Below are 24,756 nucleotides of genomic sequence, written 5' to 3' on the forward strand. Positions count from 1 at the left end.
AACCGTTATTTAGTCATATATATACGCAAAGTTGCCTTATATAAATAACACGGTTAAAACGCATGATTGAAATGAAATGCACTTTGCCCCTGTATGTTAAAGCAGTATTTCTGACGAAAAAAAATCTTATAGATGTACGTTTACGGCATCTTTTCACTATACAGTCTGTGTTTATATGTCGACATATTCTACAATGTCACTCTGTGATATAAGATACAGGTTCGGAAAGAAATATTCCAATAAACATATCATAAAGAAAAGAAAACTTAATTCCGTACCATAATTGTCTGTTTGTGGTTGTACGTAGTGATTTGACATTCCGAAATATTGCTCCAGTCCTTTTGTATCTTCTTCACGAGCACGATAATTAGTAATGTAGTATACGAAATACTGGTTTGGGTATTAAATTCCCGGTTAACGCAATGTCGTAGTAGAAGAAACGGGTCGGAGGTATAATGTATCTTTCTCTCGGTCATGTTTTTTGTATGCATGAACTGTTAAGTATTGTTACAGTAACGTAAATGACATCAGAACATTGGTTAAAGTCTAGGCCTAATGCACTTATGTATATAACTTTTTACTCTGATTGAAGAATTACGTAAATAGATCCCATTTATAAATGAAACAAAAATATGTCTTAAACACTAGAAGAAGTACTAATTATACTCATACATAACTAAAATAAAAAGCTATCGCATCCTCATGTATTTGGTGTCGTGTTTATGTAAATCGTTTCTTTGTAAGTACGATAATTCTGTTTAAGTTCTAGTGTAAGGATTCTTTGATATGAAGAATGACATCATCATTCGATCAATAAGAAAGAAATACTGAATAATGCGTGTAAGTGAGTACATTCCCTAAATCGTTAAATCATTTCAATAACGAAATTATCTAAAGCAGAATTGGGTGTTAATTTATATAGTGTATTATTGTAATTGTAACTCCTCATTATTGCATAATGAAAAGATATGCCGCCAAATACGGGTCGCAATTTCACTCAGATATTTGACTTTGTCAGGATAATTTACTTTGAAAAGAGAATGTGATAAGTCTAATCATTAACTGAAACTGACACAGAAGCTAATAAAACAAATGCAACACAAGTAGAGTAGAAGCTATACTTAATATAAAATAATAACAATGACTGTGCATAATTATAACACACTGCCAATTCTTGGTAGTGTATAGGCACAAATAATATAAACGTGGGTATCAAAAAGCATTTGGAGTGATATGTTACACAATATATACATAGGTACTCTAAACCATTGTTGCTAACATAACATTCAGTAACGGTTGCATGAAAACATGTTCAACGGGTCTCTCCTCCGACTCAAGTGAGTTCGATTTTAAAAACCAGGCTTTGCTATGTTATTTCAATGTTCGAAAATGTTAAAAAGAACGTAACAACTTTTCTTTACACAAAGGTCAAACAAAATGGTACATGTAGATACAGTAAAAGGTAACTTTGCTATATATATTTGCCGAATATGATCATCCGGATCACTTCTTCTTTCCGATGACTGTGTTGACATAAGTTCCCCTGTTACCTGAAAAAAATATATATATTTATATATAACAGAACATAAAACCATACTATGCATTCGAACATTTCAGAAGAACTACGCTTGTGAAAATGTGAAACCTACAATTACATACTCCAAAGCAAATTGCATCACTGACTCCTTTTACATACATGCCAAAGAAATGGTCTCATATTTCAACAGATGCATGCATTAATAGTAAACAAACCTATTACCTGTTTGAGTATTGAGATCATCGTAAACGTTCGGCGCAGGTCGTTCTTGTAAAAACTCGTATTGTCTGTTAATTAAAATACAAAATACGATGCATGTACAATATTAACATAATTATGCATGTAATAGGTAACGAATGCGATTTTATATGTTTTGAGTAAGAAATAACGTTTTTAATATATTAACAAAGCACTTTAAGAATCAACTGTAGCATATAAGACGATCATCACATACCCTTTATCTGCCTCATTCCGCGGATCGTTTTGGTAAACTGTAAGTATAAAAACAGAAACTCTGAATACCAAATTTCACTATGTGTTATACACGTATGGTAAACCGAGCTGGAAATAAGGTCAAGTAAACTAATGGTTTTCACACCCCATCCGCCCAATTCTTATTCCTTGAAAAACTAGTTTCACTGCGAAGAATAGTTTTGATACAATTGTAAAAACCCCGTCCCATGTTAAAGTTTGGATAAGAAAAAGAAGAAACCTTTGAAGTGGATGAAACAGCCTAAAAGATTTCTAATAGTAAAAAGAGTGAAACGAATGACCTACCGTGATTTGAAGCCTTCCAATTTCGGTGTATACGGACGCCTTGGCTCATGTTACTCTGGTTTCCAGTTCCAAATACTGAGTTCTGCGTAATAAATGAACATCAATTTACAAATAACGTCAATATAATTTAATAAAGTAGACATCAATATGAGAATCCATGTTAAGATTTGTTTGCATTATGTAACTGTTTACTGACCGTCTTTAACAATTATTAAGGGCGAAGATATCCACGAAAGTTTTGTTTTTCACACTGTTTGTATTACTATTTTGACACACAATTATGTGCCAAATTGCCAAAATCTTACCTCGTTTCCGGGTCATTTTTCATTTCTTCTGTAATATAAATACATAAACAAACAGAAACTAATTATTTCGGAATTCAATCGCGTGAATTTATACGCAGCAAGTTGCTTCAAAAGTACTTTTTAGAAATAAATTGTAGAATACTTCTACATGAAAAATATATTTTGTATAGCTATATACGAGTATAGGTCTAAATGCTACTACACACTTTGGTCTTTAAGGTTCATGTAAAGGCTTTAAACAGTGATATTTTGCAAGCCTCTAAACTTATTACTGTGCTTCAATTGAACAGAACTAATTTCACAAATTGTTGGTATATACCCTGCCTAACTGTCCAGTCTTACTGTTGATATGTAATTTGTGAAGCTGCTTGTAAAATTCAGTAAAATATGAGAAAAATGTATATTTCTGGAGAAGACATAGAACTCGTGTGAATTGCATTGATGGCACCAAATAATCATGCCATCGTGTTCAGTTGTGAATATGCCAGGTACTCCAACAGTTTGTTTGGCAAAATCGGACCAGCAAATAGCGCAGGAGCCTATTGTAGTAAATGCAAATGGCTGCTATAAATGGCGGATCACAAATATAGCATATAAGAAGCCATCTCAATTGCCATCTCAATTGATACACGATACACGATAGCATGCTTATTTGGTGCCATCAATGCAATTCACACGAGTTCTATGTCTTCTCCAGAAATATACATTTTTCTCTTATTTTACTGAAATTTACAAGCAGCTTCACAAATTACATATCCACAGTAAGTACTGACAGTTAGCCAGGGTACATACCAACAATTAATGAAGTTTTGTTCAATTGCAGCACAGTAATGAGTTATAGGCTTGCAAAATATCACTGGTTAAAGCCTTTACATAAACCTTAACTAATGCTTACTGGATATAGCATGTCGTTCTATTGTCTTTTCATAAGGGCCTTAAACCGAAGATATCATGGTCTATATCAATTGACCATAAAACAGCAGAATTGTTTGGAAGGTTGGATATGTGTTTTGAATTTAAAGATTAGTAACCCATTGTAGATTTCCTTGATTTATTCACAGAAGTAACTATGTGTATAAGATAAATTTTGTGATTTTTATGATCAAATGTAATAAAACGCCACACATCAAGCATCCTTAATATGCCAAAATTATAGCTCGATTTTACCACCACTTACCATAAATGGTATTGTATTTTCCTTACAACATAATACATTGTCTAAATTGGACCCAACGATCATTATTAATCGGGTAAACAATCAGATGACACACTTCCCTAACATTAGGGGAAATTATGTACATGTAGTTGATTTGTTTAAAATACATATTAAGTATTATAAATATTGTTAATGCATTGAGAAAGTGTACCTCTTTCCAAATGTTGTCCGCTTTGTGATTCCTTCAGTTTCAGAAGCGGACAGTTCCTGAAAGCATGTTAATTTAGTATATTATCCAATCGTCTTTAGTACAGCTTAAGGTTTAAAATTAAAACAAAAATGTTCTATCACAATTTGAACGAACATATTGATATAAAACAGCATGCACATGGTATCATTAATCTTTTCTAGGTCAATGAACATTTCCGTATGTAACTGATTGGGGGGGGGAGAGTTGGTGTCATTCTGATTTTAATAGGTTTGTGTTATTTATACAGTCACAAGTCAGTAATGTTAAAATGGTAATACATGTACAATGTATAAACTGAATACACTTACCCTTGACAGCATTGTCGGTTTCCTAAAAGAAATAAATACCGCTTTATGTTAAGTATTTAAGCAATGTTGTGATATATCAGAAACATAACTATAACTGTACCGTTACTTTTTTAGGTTGTCACCATTGAAGAACACGAACTTTCTTTTTATGTATGTACTTACGGCAAATATAAATCACGATTGCAGCAATCAACAAAAGGATGAAGACACCGTTGAATGATAAAGATACTGCTAGTGGAGTCGAACTGTTCGTGTCCTCCTTAATAGAGGCTAAAACAATTAAAAAGAAAACCATATTATCACCATATTACCTATTATCAAAATTGAGTAACAATCTACGTGTTACTAGTAATAACAGCATATATAACAATAAAAAAATCATAAATTTGTACATCATTAAGTACCGAAATGGCCACTACATTAATTACGTAGTTAATGTATGGTAATTCAAAGGAAAATGGGTTTAGAGTGTTTTATGTGAATTAGTCCATAGCGTATCCGGAATTGCAAGGATAATTACCCCGGCTAAGCAAAATTGCAAAATAATTAACCTTTCGTTGTACAATTGATTTCTTGAAAGCCTGATGAGATTCCAAAGTCATTAACAGCATATATAGTAAAGAACGTCTTGGTGTCAGCTTTAAGTCCAGCGAGTGTAGCAGTGACAATCTCGCCAAGTCCAGGATCTGAAATCACGATACTTCTATTTATAGTAACGTCACTCTGTGCTTCTGTCCGTACTCCAACAGTAAATTTTTGGGTTGATCCTCCGTTATATCCGGACATCCACATCAATATAGCTACGTCCTTACAAGGGCAAACAGCTTTACCTCCGTAAGGCGGATCTGGTGGTTTTTCTTCGAATATAATCGAATAAAGAGAACGATAAGCAGCTAATGTTTAATAAAACATGGTGAGAATTTTAGTGAACATAGAGTCATGGTAAATAAGATGAATATAAAGTTGACTGCAATATAACTCTAATATCCATTCACAAATTAGTACTTTTACATTATGTCAATGATATAAAATGCTATAAAATTGATAAGATTTATGAAAATAAAATGAAAATAAGGTCGAAAGGTTAAAAATGTTAATAAATCATGCAATATATTTTTATAACCAATCAAAATAACAAAGTGTAGATATGTATGTGCTTTCATCATTACTCACTGCATGAAGCTTTTGTTATCTGCAAACTGTCATAGCAATTAAATTAGGTGTATTTTTTTAATTTTAGGTTATATTACTTACTATTTTAATAATTATATTAAAGTAATAAAGACAATATGCAATGCAACAAAGAATATAGATAAATAAAAAAGAAATTAAAAAGTACCTGCATTCCATGTATCTATTTATTTCGTGATTCAATATTCCTAAAAAAGCTTAAGTAGATGATCGGTTAATATTATTACCTTTGGCTACAGCAGTGAAGCGCAGAGTGTGACTACCTTGACTGTTGGTCGCCGTGACGTTGTAAACACCAAACCAGGACTCCCGTATATCTGTCCGTGTCCCCACTGATACAGCCGACAGGTTAGTCGTTATAAAACGGTTATTGATAGCGAAGTTATCCTGACCATTGACGAGAGTTGTTACACTTGTGTCAGGTGATCCTTGGAAAGACCAGGTGTATGTTGGTTCAGGATTGGAGAGGAACATTGCTCTGATGGTCAAAGTCTCAGATGTGGATAATTTAATTTCATAATCAGTTAGAACTCTCGAATCAAGTCTTGGCTCACCTGAAATCATGAATTGAAACGACAACTTGAAATAGTGTGCTATAAATGTATCAAGCAAAGCCAGTAAGACTTAGATCGAATAGACACTTTGAATAATCATTAACGTTTTGCTTTCATTTAAGTATTGATGTCACTATTATTTAACATCATCGAGGTATGAAAGACAGTTTGTTTGCGATGTATGTGAATCCACGTAACAGATTCACACAAAGTTGTTTGCAAACAATATTCATTTCATACCTCGTTGAAGTTAAAAACAGTGATACAGATGCTGATAAATAATTTTTCCCACCACTTGATTTAATAAAATACGTTTTTAAGTATTTTTCCATTGTTTTTTTTATCATAGATTACTTTTCCAACTCAATACGCAACATCGACATCTCTTTTAAGATTAATGAGTTCTTACATTTGGTGTGTGCAAAATTTCTCTGTGAAAGTTATAGTTTTTAATCGATAACAAAATATGTGAAATTCAAAATGTTACACCTAAACTTTGTTTAAAAGGCAAAGACAATTTATTTTATTTTCAAATTACAAATTATTCAGTTATAAAATATCGTATTTTTCTAAATATGTGAAAAAATTGTTTAACATATGGTTAACCTATATAGAACATCTGTCTTAGCACCTGTTTATTCCGCCTGTTCACCGGCAACTGTCAAAGCTATTACGAACCGTGTCAGTATAAGGGGGCTGAGGAAGCTGGAGTATCCTCTCTAATATATTAGTGGTACTAACACAAAACATTGATATATCCCTGGCGACCACTGTGATAATTACATATCTTGTCAGGGGTTTAACATTTCGTGATTCCGAAAGCAGAATATCCCTTTCCTTCGTTACAACATATGAAAGAGTATGTTTCTCTTAAACTTTCACGTTTTATTGCAATTTTGTATCTGTGATACCCTGCCATTTTTATAGAAGTCCTAGGAAAATGCATGTCATTGGTGTTTTAATCGCATCCTTTATCGTAAAACCAGCCTGATTTTCTGGATAAAATACTAGAATTAAAATGTACCCAGAAATTAAAACTGTTATAGAATACTTACAAAAAACGTTGATAGGTATATCCCTGATGACCGCTGCAGTACTTACAAGGATGTTTTTATATGGATTTCCCTGGTGACGGCTGTGTTACTTACATAGAACATTAATTGATATATCCCTGGTGACCGTCGTGGTTGAGACACTGTTCCGGACAGAACAGGTGTAGAGTCCGGTGTCCAGACAACCAGCGTTAGTCAAGGTGTAGGTACTCTCCAGGACGTCTGGACTGGTCAGTAGAACGGTACCGTTAGCCTTATAGAACCACTGTATAGTAGACGGAGGGAAACTCTCCACAGAACAGATCAGTGACTTTGGTCCATTCTCAGTAACGTTAGCACCACCAGCAGTGTAACTGAGACTGAGAATCTGAGGCGGAACTAAATTAAATATACGTTTGGAGTTCATATCAGCCATTTACATTTACACATTTGTCTATTCACCAATTACATACTATTTCTCTTCTGCGTGCAAATAATGTTTAAGTTAATATTTTGGTAACATATAGACATATGTACGTGTATTATAACGACGTGAAATAAACCATTACGTGTGGTTCATATCCTAAAATTGTCGATTAATCCCAAAAATAGATACGATGTCTGGCAGTGGGTGACCATTTTAGCGGGACACAGTCACAATGATCTTAATGTTTGCATATGTAAATTATTCTTATTTCAACCGATGTATTTGCATTCAAGGCAATAAACTGACCAGAGGGAATAGTTATAATTTATTTCAATATTATGAGTGAGAACTATTTCGAAACAGAATGAATGTTAATGACGCAGATGGAATTCTTAAAATTCTTACATTAAATTAATATTAATTTCTATAAATGCAAAATGATTATTTTCTGTAATGAGAAACGTTACAAACGATAAATGATTTACAGAGTTCCCTTACATCTGACGATGAGGTTCCAGTCCTTAGTCCCCTGACTGACCATGTTACTGGCTGAACACGTGTACTGTCCGGCGTTGTTCCTCGTGGCTACAGACAGACTCAGTGGGTTGGGGTAGTCTGTACCGTCTTTAGACCAGGTGTAGGTACAAGATGGTCTACAGTCGGCGGAACACGTGACGTCAGATATTGTCTGATTCTCCATCACATCTACACTGTCTTGTTGAGGGGCGAGTACAGAACTGTCGCCTGGTCCATCTGAGGTATAATTGTAAACAAAGATAAAGTATTTAATTGAGCAATGCATATTAGATTGATAACAGCATTTCGACATTGAAATATCATATCGGGATTTCGATCGACTGTCCCTTTAAAATGTACTTCATTCACTCACTGGCGGATGCCTTATATCCAACAATCTAACGTATATTATGTTTTGTATAAATATATGTTTTTTACCTTATTACTCTTAGTTTGCTACAATTCTATGCTGAGTATTTCCTAAGCTTATAAAATATAGGAAAGAACATAAAATGTTTTGAAGATATTGCCTTTTCTTTTTTTACAATGTAATACGCATCAGAATGTCATTTAATCTTTCTGATTTGTACAACTCGTGTTTCTGTATTTCTTGAACATCCGTTTCGATAAATCATATAATATATATTCACATGTTACTTATCAAATAGGTCAGTCAAAGTGGTGTAATTTAAAATGTATATACACTGTACGTTAATACTGGTTGCAATAGTCGCCTCCCCGATGATATTCCTAGCTGTACATTTATAAGTCCCGCGTTCTGATCTGTCCAGTTGTCCCAGTGACAACACAGGTGGCACAGTAAAGTTGGTGTTGTCCGGTCGTGTCCAAACAAAGGTACAGTCAGGTCTGCAGTCCGCTGTACAGGTGATGTCCGGTAACGTATCACCCTCTCTCCTGGTGTAGGTAGTGTCCGGTGGAGTCAGGGCTATGGAGGTATCAGGACCATCTTAAAAATGATGAGAAAAATATTCTATGAAGTAAACGTACCACATAATTGGCTATTCCAGCCTTGATATACGGGCATGTCGTAAATTTCATAAGACACACACGTACAAAATTATATTCAGTTTTAACGTCAGCATCTATATATAACGGCGCATGTTTGTTTTTTTAGACAGAATGTCTCATTTCAGTAGGAATCCTTTTTTTTACATAGAGATGGAATTTCTTTTTTTTTTAACGTTTTAACATTATTTTTATTAATAAAGGTTATGAAATAAACATAATCTTATGCTATTGGTTATGTTATATTAATGTATTAAACTCGTTAAATTTGATACGAATCGTGCCTAAGGCTGTTGGCTAATTACATTATTAAACTCGTTTCATAACATTCATATCACATAGCCACGTTTGAAATTCTACTTGAAACTGCTTCGGTAATTTCATCTTGAAATATGGACAGTGATTTACCGATCTGATGCCGTTAGTAACTGTATAACGCAGATAAACAGAAGTAAAACACAATGAGTTTTTACTTACCATCACTAGTATCCAACAGCAAAACGCTTTTTCATATCTTGATGCACTTATTTGAGAAAATGCAAATATTACGTTATTTCCAATAGAAACATGAAATGAATAAAACTAAAACCATAACATCAAATTTCCTATATTATTTTCGTGAAAAAAATAATTAAGTGTATCCTGTTTCCTTTCTTCTTCATTCGTGCTAACACATATGGCACTGGGTTTGTATCCTGCTACGGTGAGTATATAGTCAACACTGTCGCTGTGTCTGGTGTTAGGTAGGTTAAGGTTGAGTACGGCTACAGTACCACACATGTACTCATTGTCTCCCGTCTGTGGCTGTATGAATCACACCGGAATCACTTGCTACCAAGTTTACCTCCAGACGTTAACACAGGAATCACACATTCGCTGTACAGGGGCCGGACTGGACTGTCTAATGGTGTGTGTAACATTGAACCACCAGTTCCTTACTTTTATACTACCTACTGAAGAATGCGATGTCAGGAACGGCGGTTAAACCTGGACAAGGACGGCCTCCTCTGGTACATTCACCGACGTCAGTGGTAAACCGACAGTCCACCAGGGACAGCGTACTCAGACGATCCCGTCAGAGTAAACAAGCTATCTGGATTTTGTTTATGCGAATACATGAATTATCTGCATGTTTTCTGATAACAAAAATCCAGTGATGTTGATATTGCTTGTTTTTTTCCGCATGATTTCAGAGCTTGACTGATTTTAGAAATTGCCGTAATTTGGCGGTCTAGGGCTATCGTTTATGGAATATTGCATGTTTTTAATCCAAACAATAATTCATTAATGCGTGTGATGTTATGGTTTAGATATTTTAACGCTAAACGCATGCTTTTTTTGGCGTTATGCATACTCTGCAATTGGGTATTTTAGCGGTATTGTTATTGTTACCTAAGGTAAAATCCTATGTATTATCGTAATTTATATAGCACTATATCCCTGGACATGTATTTTAACATTTGTTAAAGACGCTCCATCGCCGACAAATTGGGAATTTTCTTCACTATTTAAAAACAGCAGCAACGATTTAGATATTTTTCTTCAGTTACAAAAATTACAAAAGTTACTTATTTACTCCCACTTTACTCTCCGTTGAAAAGTTTGAGCTTTTAATTTTACTTCAAGTTTATGGATATAAAAACAAAATAATACATTGGAAAAAACACTCCCAAAAAAGATCGTGGCACTGATTGCGCATGACGTCAAAGGCAAAATAAACATTATTGTTATATCATTTTTATGTGTTAATTTGACTCTATGTATACAAGATTAAAACACTTTATTATTGTTCAAATGATGAATTAGTCATATTATGCTCTGTCGGCGGTTGAAGCGGTCTTTAAAATTAGTTTAAATAAAGTTTATTGTTTTCAATATTTATTTGACTTCAATATGCAGGGTAAATGCTGTTGTCTGTTCTGTCGCTATTTAAATAAAACTTCAGACGCTGTTCGCTTAAATGATATCTTCATAAAAGGACAACCCAACTAAATAATTTTAAATAGACCACAGTGATAAACTTTGATAAAGTTTTTGTACTGTATTATTAAAATTAAGGAATATTAGTGAAGCTAATTGTGTTCTATAATTAAAGTCTTAGGTTCTCATATAAACACTAGATAGAAAAAATGAAAACTCCACCATGGGTAGCCTTGACTGAAATCAGGCGCATTTTGCACGTAAAAAATTCCTGAAATTATTTAAATGTTTTTTACCTATTCAATTTATCAAAATTGATATTTTGGATACCTAAATCTCAATATAAAATATTCCAAGTTCATAATCATGGGAATATATTAACCTGGTCAGAGAACATTTTTGTTTTCGAAATTCATAAATTAGCCGCCAATCAGCGGCTGGTCAATATTCTGTCTTCTTGGCTCAATCTTGTATACACAGTTGAGCCATTTCGGAGTTTTTTTTTAATTTAGTTGGTTGATCCCATATAACGCGCTTGAACACTTTTTATGTATGGTACCTAAGCAAATTCATTCAGTTTCCTTTATCTAAACCCTTATTCTTGATCAACATCCTAAATCCCTCCGTATAAACGTATCTAAGCGATATCAAATATAATACCCGCATTTGAACCCGTAACTATTTTCACTTTAAACAAAACAAAACTATACTTCTATTCAGATTATCAATCTATTGATTACCGTTTACTTCTGACAAACTAATTACCATCGCTTAAGAACAATCCGGAACCGATGTAACAATGTACTCCGAAAATTAAAAAACGTTAATGTCAGTGCATAACATGAAAACCCTAGTACGTTAATTCATTGAACTCTTACGACTTTAAATCGTTAATAAGGCATTTCTAACTACCAGTGAAAGTGATTTCTAGTACAAACGTGAATATGTTATGGTGAAGAAACCCCCCCCCGGGGTAATTATTTCGTGTTATATGGTAACCCCATTATCATATCAGTATAATAAACGAGGAGGATAATAGCATTCTACTACATCTATAAAGTGAACTATCATTAGTTATTATCTTTTTTTAATATAATAATACGGTGCAAAGGTGCTGTAAATGTAAATATATCCGATTTTGGAGTAAATAGTCGGGTACGGGAAGACTAATGTCAGTAAAAATGATGTTATGATATCCAGTATAATTTCTGTCCTGCTTTCAAAGAGTTCGGGCGAAATTATTTTTTACAAACTGTGGCTAAATTCAACATCACGGGGCTTTTCCATAATTTGAATAGCCAAAAACTAGATCAACATAAGCAGCACGTGAATCGTCGTTTTGCTATGTTACTAAGCGTCGGGAAGGCATAATGGAAGCATATTATATTGGGTTTTCGTGCCCCGACTATTCACTTTAAGGAAGGTGGTGATATAGAGTACAAACACTGTCATTTAGATTTCATCCTTTCAATGAAACATTCATGACGAATTCATAGTAAAACATACAGTTGAATTTTTGATTAGTGTTTTCTTTATTATTTTAAACTGACGTGTACATATGTCTTAAAGTTTACCATGTATATTGAACCGCAGAGCAATTTTTTGCTGTTATTTCATCTGTACTTTTCTAGACTAAATACTAAAACAACAAGCGGAACAAATGTTTCACGATTTTGATTTTATTGAGCATATATTTAATTCATACAAATTCTTATAACTTCAATGATCAAATATTCACAACCTCGACTACAAACCGCCATAGGATATATTTGTCAAAAATTACAAACTAACGTTTGTTATGTAACGTAACTATATATGTAAACAAAACTAGATAAAACGTATTAACAGAGTTATTATTTTATCAACACGTCGAAGCAAATTCTGTTCACAAAACCGTGTGCACGGTTTTGTAAACCGTGTGCACGGATAGTAATCCGTGCGAACGGATTGACAAAACGTGTGCTCGGATTAGCAATCCGGCGAAAACAGAGTGACAAACAGTGTGCACGATTAATTAATAAATATTTGTTCATGTCCCTTCGCGGGCAATCCGTAGATCAGTGTATTCCGAATTCTCCAGATTCATGTTATTTTTAGCCACACAACAAAAAACGATCATTGGTTGTGGTTGATATTTGACAGTTAACAGTGGATTTTAACCAAATATGTTGTGTTTTCCTGATTTTTGGATAAAAACGATATTTAGTGAAGCGATAGATAAGAGTGATATTTGTTTGCTACGTTGGAAACGGCATTTGTAACTGCAACCTGAATCACGATGTGTCATACCAGTTCGTCCTGCATTTTGGTGGCTGTTTGGTCCGTTATATCATATAGGCTGGCATACAACATAGACAAGTAGAAGTCCATGTCTATTAATGATTATGAAAATCCACATAAAGGTATAAAATAATTCGTATAATACTTACCTGTTTTTTCTAGGCGCTGTATAGGGAACAACTACGTAGTGAGAAAAAAAAAAAATTGTCATAGTATTTTCAGTCCTGAAAAAACCGATGGATGTAGATTCTGGTCGATACATATCGGACGTTTAACCTTGACAGATACATATTATATGTTACACCGACGCTTCTGGTTGGTAAAACGTAAACTTCGATTTAAAATTAGAACACCTCAAATTATATATGTATACACTCTGGGTCAACAATTTGGAGCGATTATTATTATCCTAGGTATATATATAATATATTTCTCTCATACAATATTTACCAACAAAAGAACGCGAGATAATTGACTAAAGCACCTATAGATACATTAATCGTCAATCATTAGTCAGCCCTTCTGGAATCGAATCCTATTATTTAGCACACAAATATGCTTACGTTGTTACAAGGGATAGTATGACGTATAAGTTTTTTGCAAATGAATGTGGTTGCATACATAACATTGGTTAATGGACAAAAAAAACGGAAGGGCATTCTTCTTATGACGCGAAGCGGCCTATGAATAAAGAATGTCCGTTCGATTTTTGTCTATGGATTCATAATACCCAATAGGATATTGAGAATATATATATTATAATGCTTATAATTAAAATCGGATCAACCTCACTCCAGGTACAAATTATGGACAATGATTTCCGTGATTTTACTCTAATTTTACAATAAAAAACACAATTGGAGTTTGTGGTGCAGTGATTTCTTTGCCAATAATTCAGTTAGGCCAATGACTGTGCCCTCTCATAAATATTTCCGCCTCGGATAAACCGTTTTTTATATATGACGTCATAATACTTGACGCACAATTCTTTTCCGATGTATGGAAAAACCAACTTAATGATCAATCCATAAAATTGAGTGTAACATATGAAAGTAAAATTATGAACTACATACTCTATTTATACACTACTCTGCCGCCCCAGACGAGGTATAATTGTCACGACACACAATTAAAACAATTATATCTACAGACACGTGTCTAACACCCATAGATCACTTATATAAACATCCAAACTCACCGATGGACACTATCCTCTATAGTTAACAATAAGGACACTACATGAATGAATATCTCTTCTGTATTATTGCTAATTAGAGAATTGATTTCATACAATTATCATTTTCCTAATTATAAAATGTCCTTAAAAAACTACATCCACATATAATCTCAAATTCCAAGGGTCATTATCCAGGTTCGCTAACCCAAACGCTAAAAACTTCACAATACTGTATATACAGTTAGCCGTCTCCGGGTGACAGTCAGGTGTCGTATCTAATCATCCAGATCTTGTTCTCGTCTCTGAAAAATTATTACAGAACCGTTATGTAAGTAATATTTACTATACGCAAAGATGCCATATATAAAATCACACTGCTAAAACGCATAAATCTGAAATGCACTTTGGCCCCTGTATGTTAAAGCAGTATTTTTCTGAACGAAAAAAAATCGTATAGATGTACGCGTTAACGGCATCTTTTCCATATGCACTATCTCTATAGTCCTGTGTTTATGCGGTCGACATATTCATACTACAATGTTACTCTGTGAATATAAGATACAGGTTCGGAAGGGAATAATATCCAAGAAGCATATCATAAAAAAGAACTGAAAACTTATATTCCGATTACCATAATTGCTTGTTTGTGGTCTGTACATTAGTGATTGGACGGTACATTCCGAAATATTGCTACCAGTCCTTTTTGTATCTTCTTCACGAGCACGATTAATTAGTAATGTAGTTATCCGAAATGACTGGGTTTTGGTATTTAAATTCCCTGGTTAAAGTAAACAGTCGCTCTACTAAACTCGGGTAGGAGGTCTAATGTATATGTCTCTTGGTCATAAATTGTGTTATCCATTAAAATGTCGTATTGTTACAGTAATGTAGATGAATCGCAGATATACAAGGCTCGGTGTATATGCCTATCGCAGCCTCGCTATATTAAATTTTATCTCTTATATTACTCAATTTTGATGAACACGTCCTCATTAATTTATCAAAGGCCAAATAAAAACCCCTTGTGATTAATTCAATTGTTTTCAGATAATAAATTTCTTTGAAAAAAAATTATTTAGAAAAAATGGAGACGTAAAACGTGGAACGTTGAACTAAAACTTAAAGATGAGTAAAGAGACAAAGTCGCGGGAAGAAGGTAGATGGATATCTGTTTTGTCTATAATTACGTGAACAGATCTCATATTAACGAAAATATATGTCATAAATACGAGAAAGTATAGCATAAGTAAAATAAAAATGTCGCATACCACGCATTTGATCGTATTAATCTGATCTTTTTATTTATTATAAGAATTATGTTCACGCTCTACGTGATGCTGTAATGACTTTTGTACATAACAAAACGACAGAATTATGAATTCGGTGCAATGAGATAGAAATAGTGAATAAGATGGTAGAAGGAATTCCCTATTTCACTTTCAACAACGAAAATATTCAAACAGAATGGGTGCTAATTACATAACATTATCGTGCATCATTAACTGATCAAACTGCATCTAAGATTCATCAAGAAATCTTATGGTTCTGGAAGAGTTTTAAATGTGTAGATCGATAATGAAATGGTCATTGAAATAACTACATTGCAATCGTCCCTATAGACCTTTTAATTTGTCACCTACTTCCCGCCAACTTATTCCTTTCTAACGAAGTTTAAGTCCGGCTTAATGCGTTTTATCAGCCAAGTCCATAGTAAGGTTCACTATACGGTAAACACTAACACTGACAAGAGTGAAATTATAAATGCTGATAAGTATTCCACAAATGCAATAAGTGCTATTTCAAAAATGTAATTTGCTATAGTAATGAAGATATTCCCCCTTCGAGATGGTATTTATGACATCATGAATGCTCATGAATGATTCATGATCTTTCAAGAATATTAGCAGATTGTGGTTCATAAAAATAAGTTATTGAATATTCATCAAATGTCTTTCATGACCTCTTCATGAAGTTTTATAAATCCATAAAACATTTATGATTGTTCATGATCATTGTGTCAAGAACTATTCATGAAGTTTTATGCATAACTGATATTCATTTAAAATTCTTCAAAATGAATGAATTTTTTATGCATAAAACTTCATGAATGGTTCATGATATGATATTTCATTTATTTTGATGAATTTTAATGAATATCCATTAGATTAAAACATTTCTTTGATATTATCTTTTATGTTTTAAATTATCCAAGGTTTTACATGCTTGATGTCTTGTTTGCATAGCTTTTGCCATCTTACTGCTTATAAGTCTGAAGTCACATGACCTGTCACATGATAACATGAGTCACATGACTTCTATATATATTTCCCGCCAAAATAGTCACTATCTAAAATAGCTGCTGTGTATGCTGCAATGTGGAAGGATAACATTATTTTTTCTTAAAATGGAAGTTTTTACATATTAGTGAAAGGATGATCCCATTCCTGAATTCATTTAAGCACAGACGAACACTTCCAGTAAGTTTTGATTTATTTGCAGTTTCTTCAACACGGAATAGTTGAGCACTGATATTACTATAGTAGTGTTTATGCATAGATATTGGTTTGCGTATTTGTCAAATGTTATTGAATTTTATTGTCAATATGAACTATGAATCTTTACATCTATAGATTTATTTTGGACAAATGCCAATTTACTTGTAAGGTTTTATGTAATGTATAGCTTCATACCCCTGAAAACAGATTTCCTTAATACCTTTTTGTGGCTGTATGAAAACAATGAACACAGTAAACTGTTGGTGATTTCATGTTAAACTATGTTTTACCTATTGTCATGAGAATTTGTTTCATCAAATATTGAATTGATTCCAATAGAATTTATATTGGTTTGATGGAAATGTTTAAAGATATTTACTACTTTACCACAATTATATTAAATATCTATGCAAACGCCAGTGGAAATATCCATGAAATCCAGCGGAATTTCCATATATTTTATGTAGGGTAACACTGGAATACCACTGGATTTCATTTCAGTGGAATTCCAATCGTAAAATCTTGTAAAATCTAGTGGCCATTTCAATACGTCGTTTCAAAGATTTTGCGATAAACTTAATCAAAATAACATGTTCAAATTTTAAACTAGTTTGTAAACTGTATGCTCAGATTTCGTTTCAGAGTAATGTGAATTTACCGAACCGCTGAATTCCTGGACCTCCAGTAGAGTTCATGAAATCAAGACACCGCTAACTCCAACTTGCATTCGTGAAACTTCATGAACACAACAGATCTGACTCAAGTTCATGAATATCCACGAACACAATAGACCTGACTCAAATTATTGATATATTTTTATGAATATTAATGAATTTCATGCGCATATTTCTGCGAGTTGCAGTTCATGAATAATTCATGAATTATCACGAATAAACATTCATGATGGTTTTAGGTTCATGAATGTTCCTCAAATATTTATATACTTTCACAAATTGTTTTATGAATGTTCATGAATTTGTTAATGAAGGATTCATTTATGTTCATATTTTTTCCCTAAGTTATTCATGAAGTTTTTAGTTCATGAATTGCATGAAAATATTCATGAATAATTGATGAATATGTATTCCTGAGTGATTCATCAACGCCTTGCAAGGGTTGCTTTAAAGCAGCAAGTTTCTATGCATCCTATATATTTAGTTTTGTGCGGATTATCTTCTTAAAGAAACTTCCGATCGACATAGCTATATGGCTTTGATCGATATGGGGTTGAGCTCGATTTACGTGAAAATTTTGAAACATCAATTTGTTTATCTATATAAATTGCATATAGCCAATTAAATGTTTAAATTTAACACTTTATTATCTTTTTTATTATTACAATTTTTCATTATTTACCATTTTTTCTAGTTTCTCTTTTATCCATAACACGAACAAGTTGTGATAACACACATTAAAAGTCATTACTTATTATTTTTCGGTCCAAAATATGTAATAAACTTTTCTTTAGATACATGTCAGGGAAGAAAGAGGGAAAGTGATGTGTGGGGATAGGGAGTGGCAAGTGGTACATTCTGTAATACGGGATGATGAGTCGACGATAACTGGTCAATATACAAATTTTACTTAATGATATATGAACATCAGTAATAGAACTGTTAATCAATTGAAAGACAATATCAGTGCCACACTATGAATTCCATCAAATAGTAGCTTTAGGTGAGGTTGAATGACTTGAGTTTAGCCCTCCATCACGAGTTTTTACCATGTTTATGTATTTTTTCCTTGGCCATTAAACTCCTTATACTAATTGCACTTTATGTAAAAAAATAATTCTCAGAATAAGGTTATGTGGAGTGTCATTGTGCAAACATGGCATTTTTATAAATTACAATGTTTATGGTTTTTCTAATGAAGGAGAATCTCAATGGCCTGTTTAATACTCGTGTTAAGGGTTTCTAAATATCAAAAAAAAAGGATGCACCACACCATTCTCACAGCTTGAAATTAAAAATGGTTCGGAAAAATAGTGACTTCTATCAAGTCGAACCTCTGAAGTGAGGCTTTGAATTAATTTTCCGTCCGAGATGTTACATACATGAGTGATAGTGCTACACACTAACCACGCACTAAAATCTTTGTCAGACTTCGTTATATCTTGATATAAACGGTTATACAGTATATGCTAATACGACTAGAAACAGACACCACCCATACTCTTAATACGCTCAACCGTTCGAGGACACCTTTCCTTAACGTGTTAAGAACTGAAGACACGGTAAAATATTGTAATTAATAAATTCCTTACTACAGTATAAACATCATTAAAGGTTCGGATTTCACAGTAGACTGAGAGCATGTTTTTATTCAACTGCTTTGGGATATCAAATGCATAGACCTTCTCACAACTATAACATGCGTACATTAATTGTGTATATGTGTGTTAGGAAGAACCCCGTTGGTTATGGTAAAAGTACTACATGAAAGTTTTCATATTTTTTCCGTATCCACAAATGCGAATTTAATCGCACAGAAAATCTAAAATTGATTTACAGTTTATGCTACGCAATTCACGATAATACGACGAATAACAAATTGACGCTTTGCAGAACGAGGAAATATTATAAACTATGAACTATCAAAATATTTAACTAAAAAAGGTGAAGAAAACAAAGAAACCAATAATCTAGGCATACATAATACGTAAAAATAGGACACATTGGTAACCGTCACGTAGCTCCCCCTAAATGAAAACAATGATGAAAGTAAGTTGTAAAAGCTCAATATTAACAAAGTACATTGTAAAATGCATGATCAAAGGTTGAATATAACAAACAATATGATTCATTTACAAAAAAAGCACCGGTGATGACAATTTGTATTAGTGTTGAATACATGGAAAATCTAAACTTTCACAGTATCATTCGCTACTTCATTATTCAATCTGAATTGTTGATAGCAAAAACGAAAACTTGGTTGAGACTCAGGGTCATTGCTCTGTATTTAGTAAGCAGGCCAGCTAAGCTGATTATTGATAAGTTGATCGAACCTCTGTCTTATAACAATGTGTGTCCATTAAAAAGCGGTATCCAACTGACCTACAGAGTAAAATACAGGTAACCATTCGTGGGGGGGGGGGGGGGGGGGGGGGGGGGGGGTGGGTGCAAGAAATACAGTGTCTGTTTTTATCACTGTGTAAAAAATTCCTGAGGAAAAGTTGGAGGTAAAGAGGAATTTTTCATAAAGAACATAAAAGAATATTCCAACATAAGGATGATGAAATACCCATCTTAGTAATAGAAAAGATGTTTTAGTTCAGATTGTAACGAAATATGGAAATGATAAAAATACAACCGCTTCATCTGATGAAAATTACCCAAAACAATAGTTGCATGTTACTTAGTTGTATATTTGGCATGAATCGGGTTTCTATGCATGTTTTATATTATATATGTTATCTACGATTACCAAAACAAAACATAACGATTTAGTTAAGACACCTTACTCTTTAACTGTTGACAAACCCTCATATACATTCGGTGATGATCGTCTGCCAAGGCTTTCGTAATTATTGCTCCTGAAAATGAAGCCATTACTACATGTGTTTACCACGGCAGATCAAATATTGTTATCATACCAACTGTATAAGCCGGAAGTTTTATGGTTAATTTTTACATCTGTGAGTCTAATATGTAGAAATATAGTATTCTGAACTTTAACCACACCTACCATAAGTATGGCCTTATGCAATAATATTAAATACCATCGGATTACATCCAAACGGATTTTGAAAATAAAAAAATAAAGATTTTCATTGATATACTCTATGTCAAATATTCCAAGTTTAGACGACTATTTCGATGACCATCTACTCCATTCAGTTATTAATGTTCTATCCTAATTATTTTACCACAACACTAGTAAGTTCAATACGTTTCTGTTACTTAAAAATTACCTTTCTTCGTTAAGGGACATCATATGCGCTTTTAAAAAACAAGAATAATCGGTGATGTTGTGTCATAATTTTTTACATTACATGTCAATACATCTATAAAATAGTATTCAATCTTTTATTCGATATAGGATTTTTTTTAATTTGTACAAAAGACAAAGTGAAAATTGGGAGATATAAGTTGCCTAAAGCATACTCGCTGTAAGGAATTAAATATCAAAACATTACATTGATATGGTTTTTATATCTTAGTTTGATTAAAGAAAGATGTGTGATAACTTATACAAGGATCGCAGGTTTTTATTGTCTTATGAGTAAAACTAGTCACAGTTCGAGGATTTTTTATCACAAAATAGTCAGATAAACATTTGCGATACATTCAGAATAGAACACATATCCAACCAAAGTAGAATTAAATCATGATCCATAAAATAAAACATCACAGAATATAATACTTTCTGAACAAAGTGTTATATAAACTAGTTCTGATACGTACTGCTAAGTTCAGCAATGGCCTCATATACAGACACACATAGCTCCGTTATTCGCCGTATTGATATCAGTATGGAACATTACTTTGAGGTGGAGTGACCATTGGAATAAGAACATCGAAATGGCGATTTAAATCCTATATTAAGTTAATTATATAAAATATTATATTATTCGTCCTTTCAACATATTCCCGCACGCTGATTGTCCAAAATAACAATCGAAAGGTCCAAATGTCATTGGCACAATACCAGTCATTTATAATCAAAGAAACTCTTTTAATACTAGTTCAACGTTAATTGGCCAAGTTAATGGCTTGTAAATCAAAAAGTTGAGAATTTGTCTAATTCGCTATGATCAGAGGTATTGTCCAATGTTTGCTAGGGCAAAACAATTCCAGGTTTTATTTTAGCAAAAATACTTCTTTATTACATTTTGCAAATTATATAAAAAATCGTCCCATATCCCGTTACTTGAAAAGCAAATAAATTTAAAAATGTAACTAGAGCATTTTAACTAAATGTTTATCCAAAGTAATTTACTGCATTGTAAACCGTTTAATCAAGGTAAATGCATTTAAACGTACATCAACGTCATGTGTGATATGTGAAGAAACCCGTGAATCAACCGTGATGCTTCATTTGTGAATCAGAACATAAAAATGATACCTAGTTGGAAAGTGGTCCAATGCTGTAATTGGATATAAGTATTTTGTAACCATGATTTGGATACATCAAATGCATAGATAACTGAAAGTACTTACTCCGTTTACCTTCAGCAGAATAACCTAAAGAGAGTTAAAAACTTTATTATCATCATTATCAAAATGCGTTTTATTTGTTGATAAAGCATGGCATAAGATGCATGCATTTTAATTCAATATTCAAGCTATTTATTTCGATAAAATTGAGTAAGACAGAATAATAATTCATGGATGTAAATGTTTTTCTACATTCACGCAATAGTGGCGATTCAGTTAATTTAATATATAATGCATTCATCATAATGGAGACACAGCAATTGCTATCCAATCCTAAAGGCCCACTTTATAGATAGCTACCTAAGATATCTACGCAAAGATTGAAACAATCTCACATAGTGTGAGGTATTAGGCATGACACAGGTAATACATACGTCGATCTCCATTGAGAAAAGAACAACATTACTTTTCCGCTCATTTTGAATTGTACAAGATTAAAAGGATAACTAGCCATATCGCGTTAAGTTAATACCTTTTGCGTCTCCTACACAGCTATTAATCACGTTATATATAGTATAATCAAAAGCTAACTAAATGCCGTATTGGTTAAGGCATGTTCATTACCTGTAATATTTCCATTCATATTATGACTTACTGATTTCATACTGAATTCTGAGATATATATGGATGATTATTTAGACACGTCCTAACTCCTATCATTCAGCATCATGAATGCATTTTACAAAGCTCTCGTTTCTTTTCTCCACGGTTGATTATTCATTTCATTGTAGGCTACCTGCCTAATACGTAACTTGTAAGATGAATATAGTTAGACGGATAGGATAATGGCATGTATTGTGTATTCTTCTGAGGATATAGGTCATGTTTATCATTTTAAATGTAATAACATAAAGGTCCGTGTGTGTGCATGGATAGTACTCAACATGGTATCATGATAAAAGCTTTTCTTCGAAACTTCTATTTTCTTGTGTATCCGGGTTTATTTCTGAAAATAAAGGAAATAGCTGTGCCTCATCTTTGATTATTCCTTCGTTCACCTCATTGGGTTTATATAAAAAAACGTATATGAAGCAATCCATTGCTAAAATGGAATTACTTTCACTGCCAAAAATCAAAACATATTTAACTCTAACACGCGAAGAAACAAAAGGAACAGTTACAGTAAGATTAAAATAAATGGGTTTTTACTGTGGATTTAAATCTTTGCGTATTTCTAACAAATAAGATATAATGAATATTACATAAATAAAAAGGTTTTATATATTAACATATGCCTGAAAAACACGTAAGAAATAAACCCGTCTTTTACAGCTTGATCTCTCTTTCACGAAAAATGTATTGGTTGTGAGTCTTTTGTTGTAAGAGTAATGCATATTGCTTTCGCTGGAAAAAATGTACGTCCACGCCCGCAAACACATGACGTTTAGAATCAAATCCTTACACGAAAGGGCAAATTCCTTTTAATATGCAATTATAGTCATTTATGATATTGTAGGCGTTGAAATATGGAAAAAAGTGCATTATTATTTGCACTTGTGCAGCAAGAATAAATCTACACAATAATCTATTATATAAAACCAAAGTTGGGTTATGCATGTATAGTAAATATATGAATTTTGCAACGTCCTTTGTTATTAAACTTGAGATAAGAACATTGTGAATAAATTAATTATTTTTCCAATGAAATATTTCTCTTAACATGAGTTACATTTCTGAGATGCAATATATGAAGCAACGAAGAGTAATGATGGAGTATCAACGTTTAAACCACCACACTTACATATAACCATGACAAACTACGACAACTACGACTACTAACAGGAACACAGACGACACAGCTATCAGGGGCTACACAGTTGTAAATAGTTCACTCTTGCAGCAGTCCTTTGTCAGTTGATGCTGTAATTTTTTAGCATAGAAGAAGCAAGAAGCATGTATAAGAAATAATTGTATTTAAATGGCATACATTAATAGATAATTTTAAGCATGATGGTTTAAGCATTGTACTTGATTAATAGTTGAATGTTTTATGCCTAATTTTACAATTTTGGAGAATGTATGAAGACTAAAGGTCAAACAAACAGAAAATAAAAATGGAATACATTCACGGAGAATGATAAATATAAATGACAAATGACGTTAATATATTCATTCTGAGTAGTTTGAAGCTTGCACACAATTTATCTGTCTGAACGACTATAAACACAATTTTGTGTTACCTTTTTGTATCTGGTAACATCCATTAAATACATATATTGGCTATTTGTTATTGAGAGAATGACACGAGTTGGCCGCATTATCGTAAAACCAATGTAAAATGTAAAAGTTTAGACAACAACTAACTCTCTTGTTTATAAATGTAATTTTGTTACATCTTACGGTCGTTGATGCAGATATCATGAGAGGTTGACTGCTTGCCATCACTGTGTTTTGGGATTGCTATACAGTGATGTAGTATAGTGTTGTTTCCTGATAGTCCGTCTATTGTGTAGGCCATAACGGGTTCCATATCAATCGGGGATAGTCATTAGAATACGTAGTGACGTCACTTTCGGCTGGTTTTCTGTAGCCCAATGATATACGTATCTCCATGATCTCTCCTCGGGTCTGGGATCCATTGTACGGTGATACTACTACTTGTGACATCCTTTTGTAAAAGGGTAAAGGTGGAGTTGACGGGGATCTG

The 24,756-nt window shown here is 33.1% G+C and overlaps 1 protein-coding gene and 1 long non-coding RNA gene across 2 annotated transcripts; both read right to left on the bottom strand.

Moving 5' to 3' along the window:
- Positions 1-1,421: 1,421 nt before the first annotated feature.
- Positions 1,422-2,029, bottom strand: LOC138317227 (uncharacterized). The gene is made up of 3 exons (XR_011207736.1): positions 1,992-2,029; positions 1,760-1,824; positions 1,422-1,550 (listed from the first exon to the last, which is right to left on the bottom strand). It is a non-coding gene; the product is annotated as an uncharacterized lncRNA (long non-coding RNA).
- Positions 2,030-4,879: 2,850 nt separating this feature from the next.
- Positions 4,880-24,567, bottom strand: LOC138320169 (peroxidasin homolog). Its single transcript, XM_069263217.1, has 6 exons — positions 24,450-24,567; positions 8,771-9,019; positions 8,035-8,289; positions 7,227-7,508; positions 5,752-6,078; positions 4,880-5,190 (listed from the first exon to the last, which is right to left on the bottom strand). The coding sequence occupies exons 1-6, from the start codon at positions 24,565-24,567 to the stop codon at positions 4,880-4,882; spliced, it is 1,542 nt and encodes a 513-aa protein (XP_069119318.1).
- Positions 24,568-24,756: the final 189 nt, after the last annotated feature.

This window comes from Argopecten irradians, chromosome 3 (genome assembly GCF_041381155.1).
Source record: "Argopecten irradians isolate NY chromosome 3, Ai_NY, whole genome shotgun sequence".
In the NCBI taxonomy this organism is placed as follows: domain Eukaryota; kingdom Metazoa; phylum Mollusca; class Bivalvia; order Pectinida; family Pectinidae; genus Argopecten; species Argopecten irradians.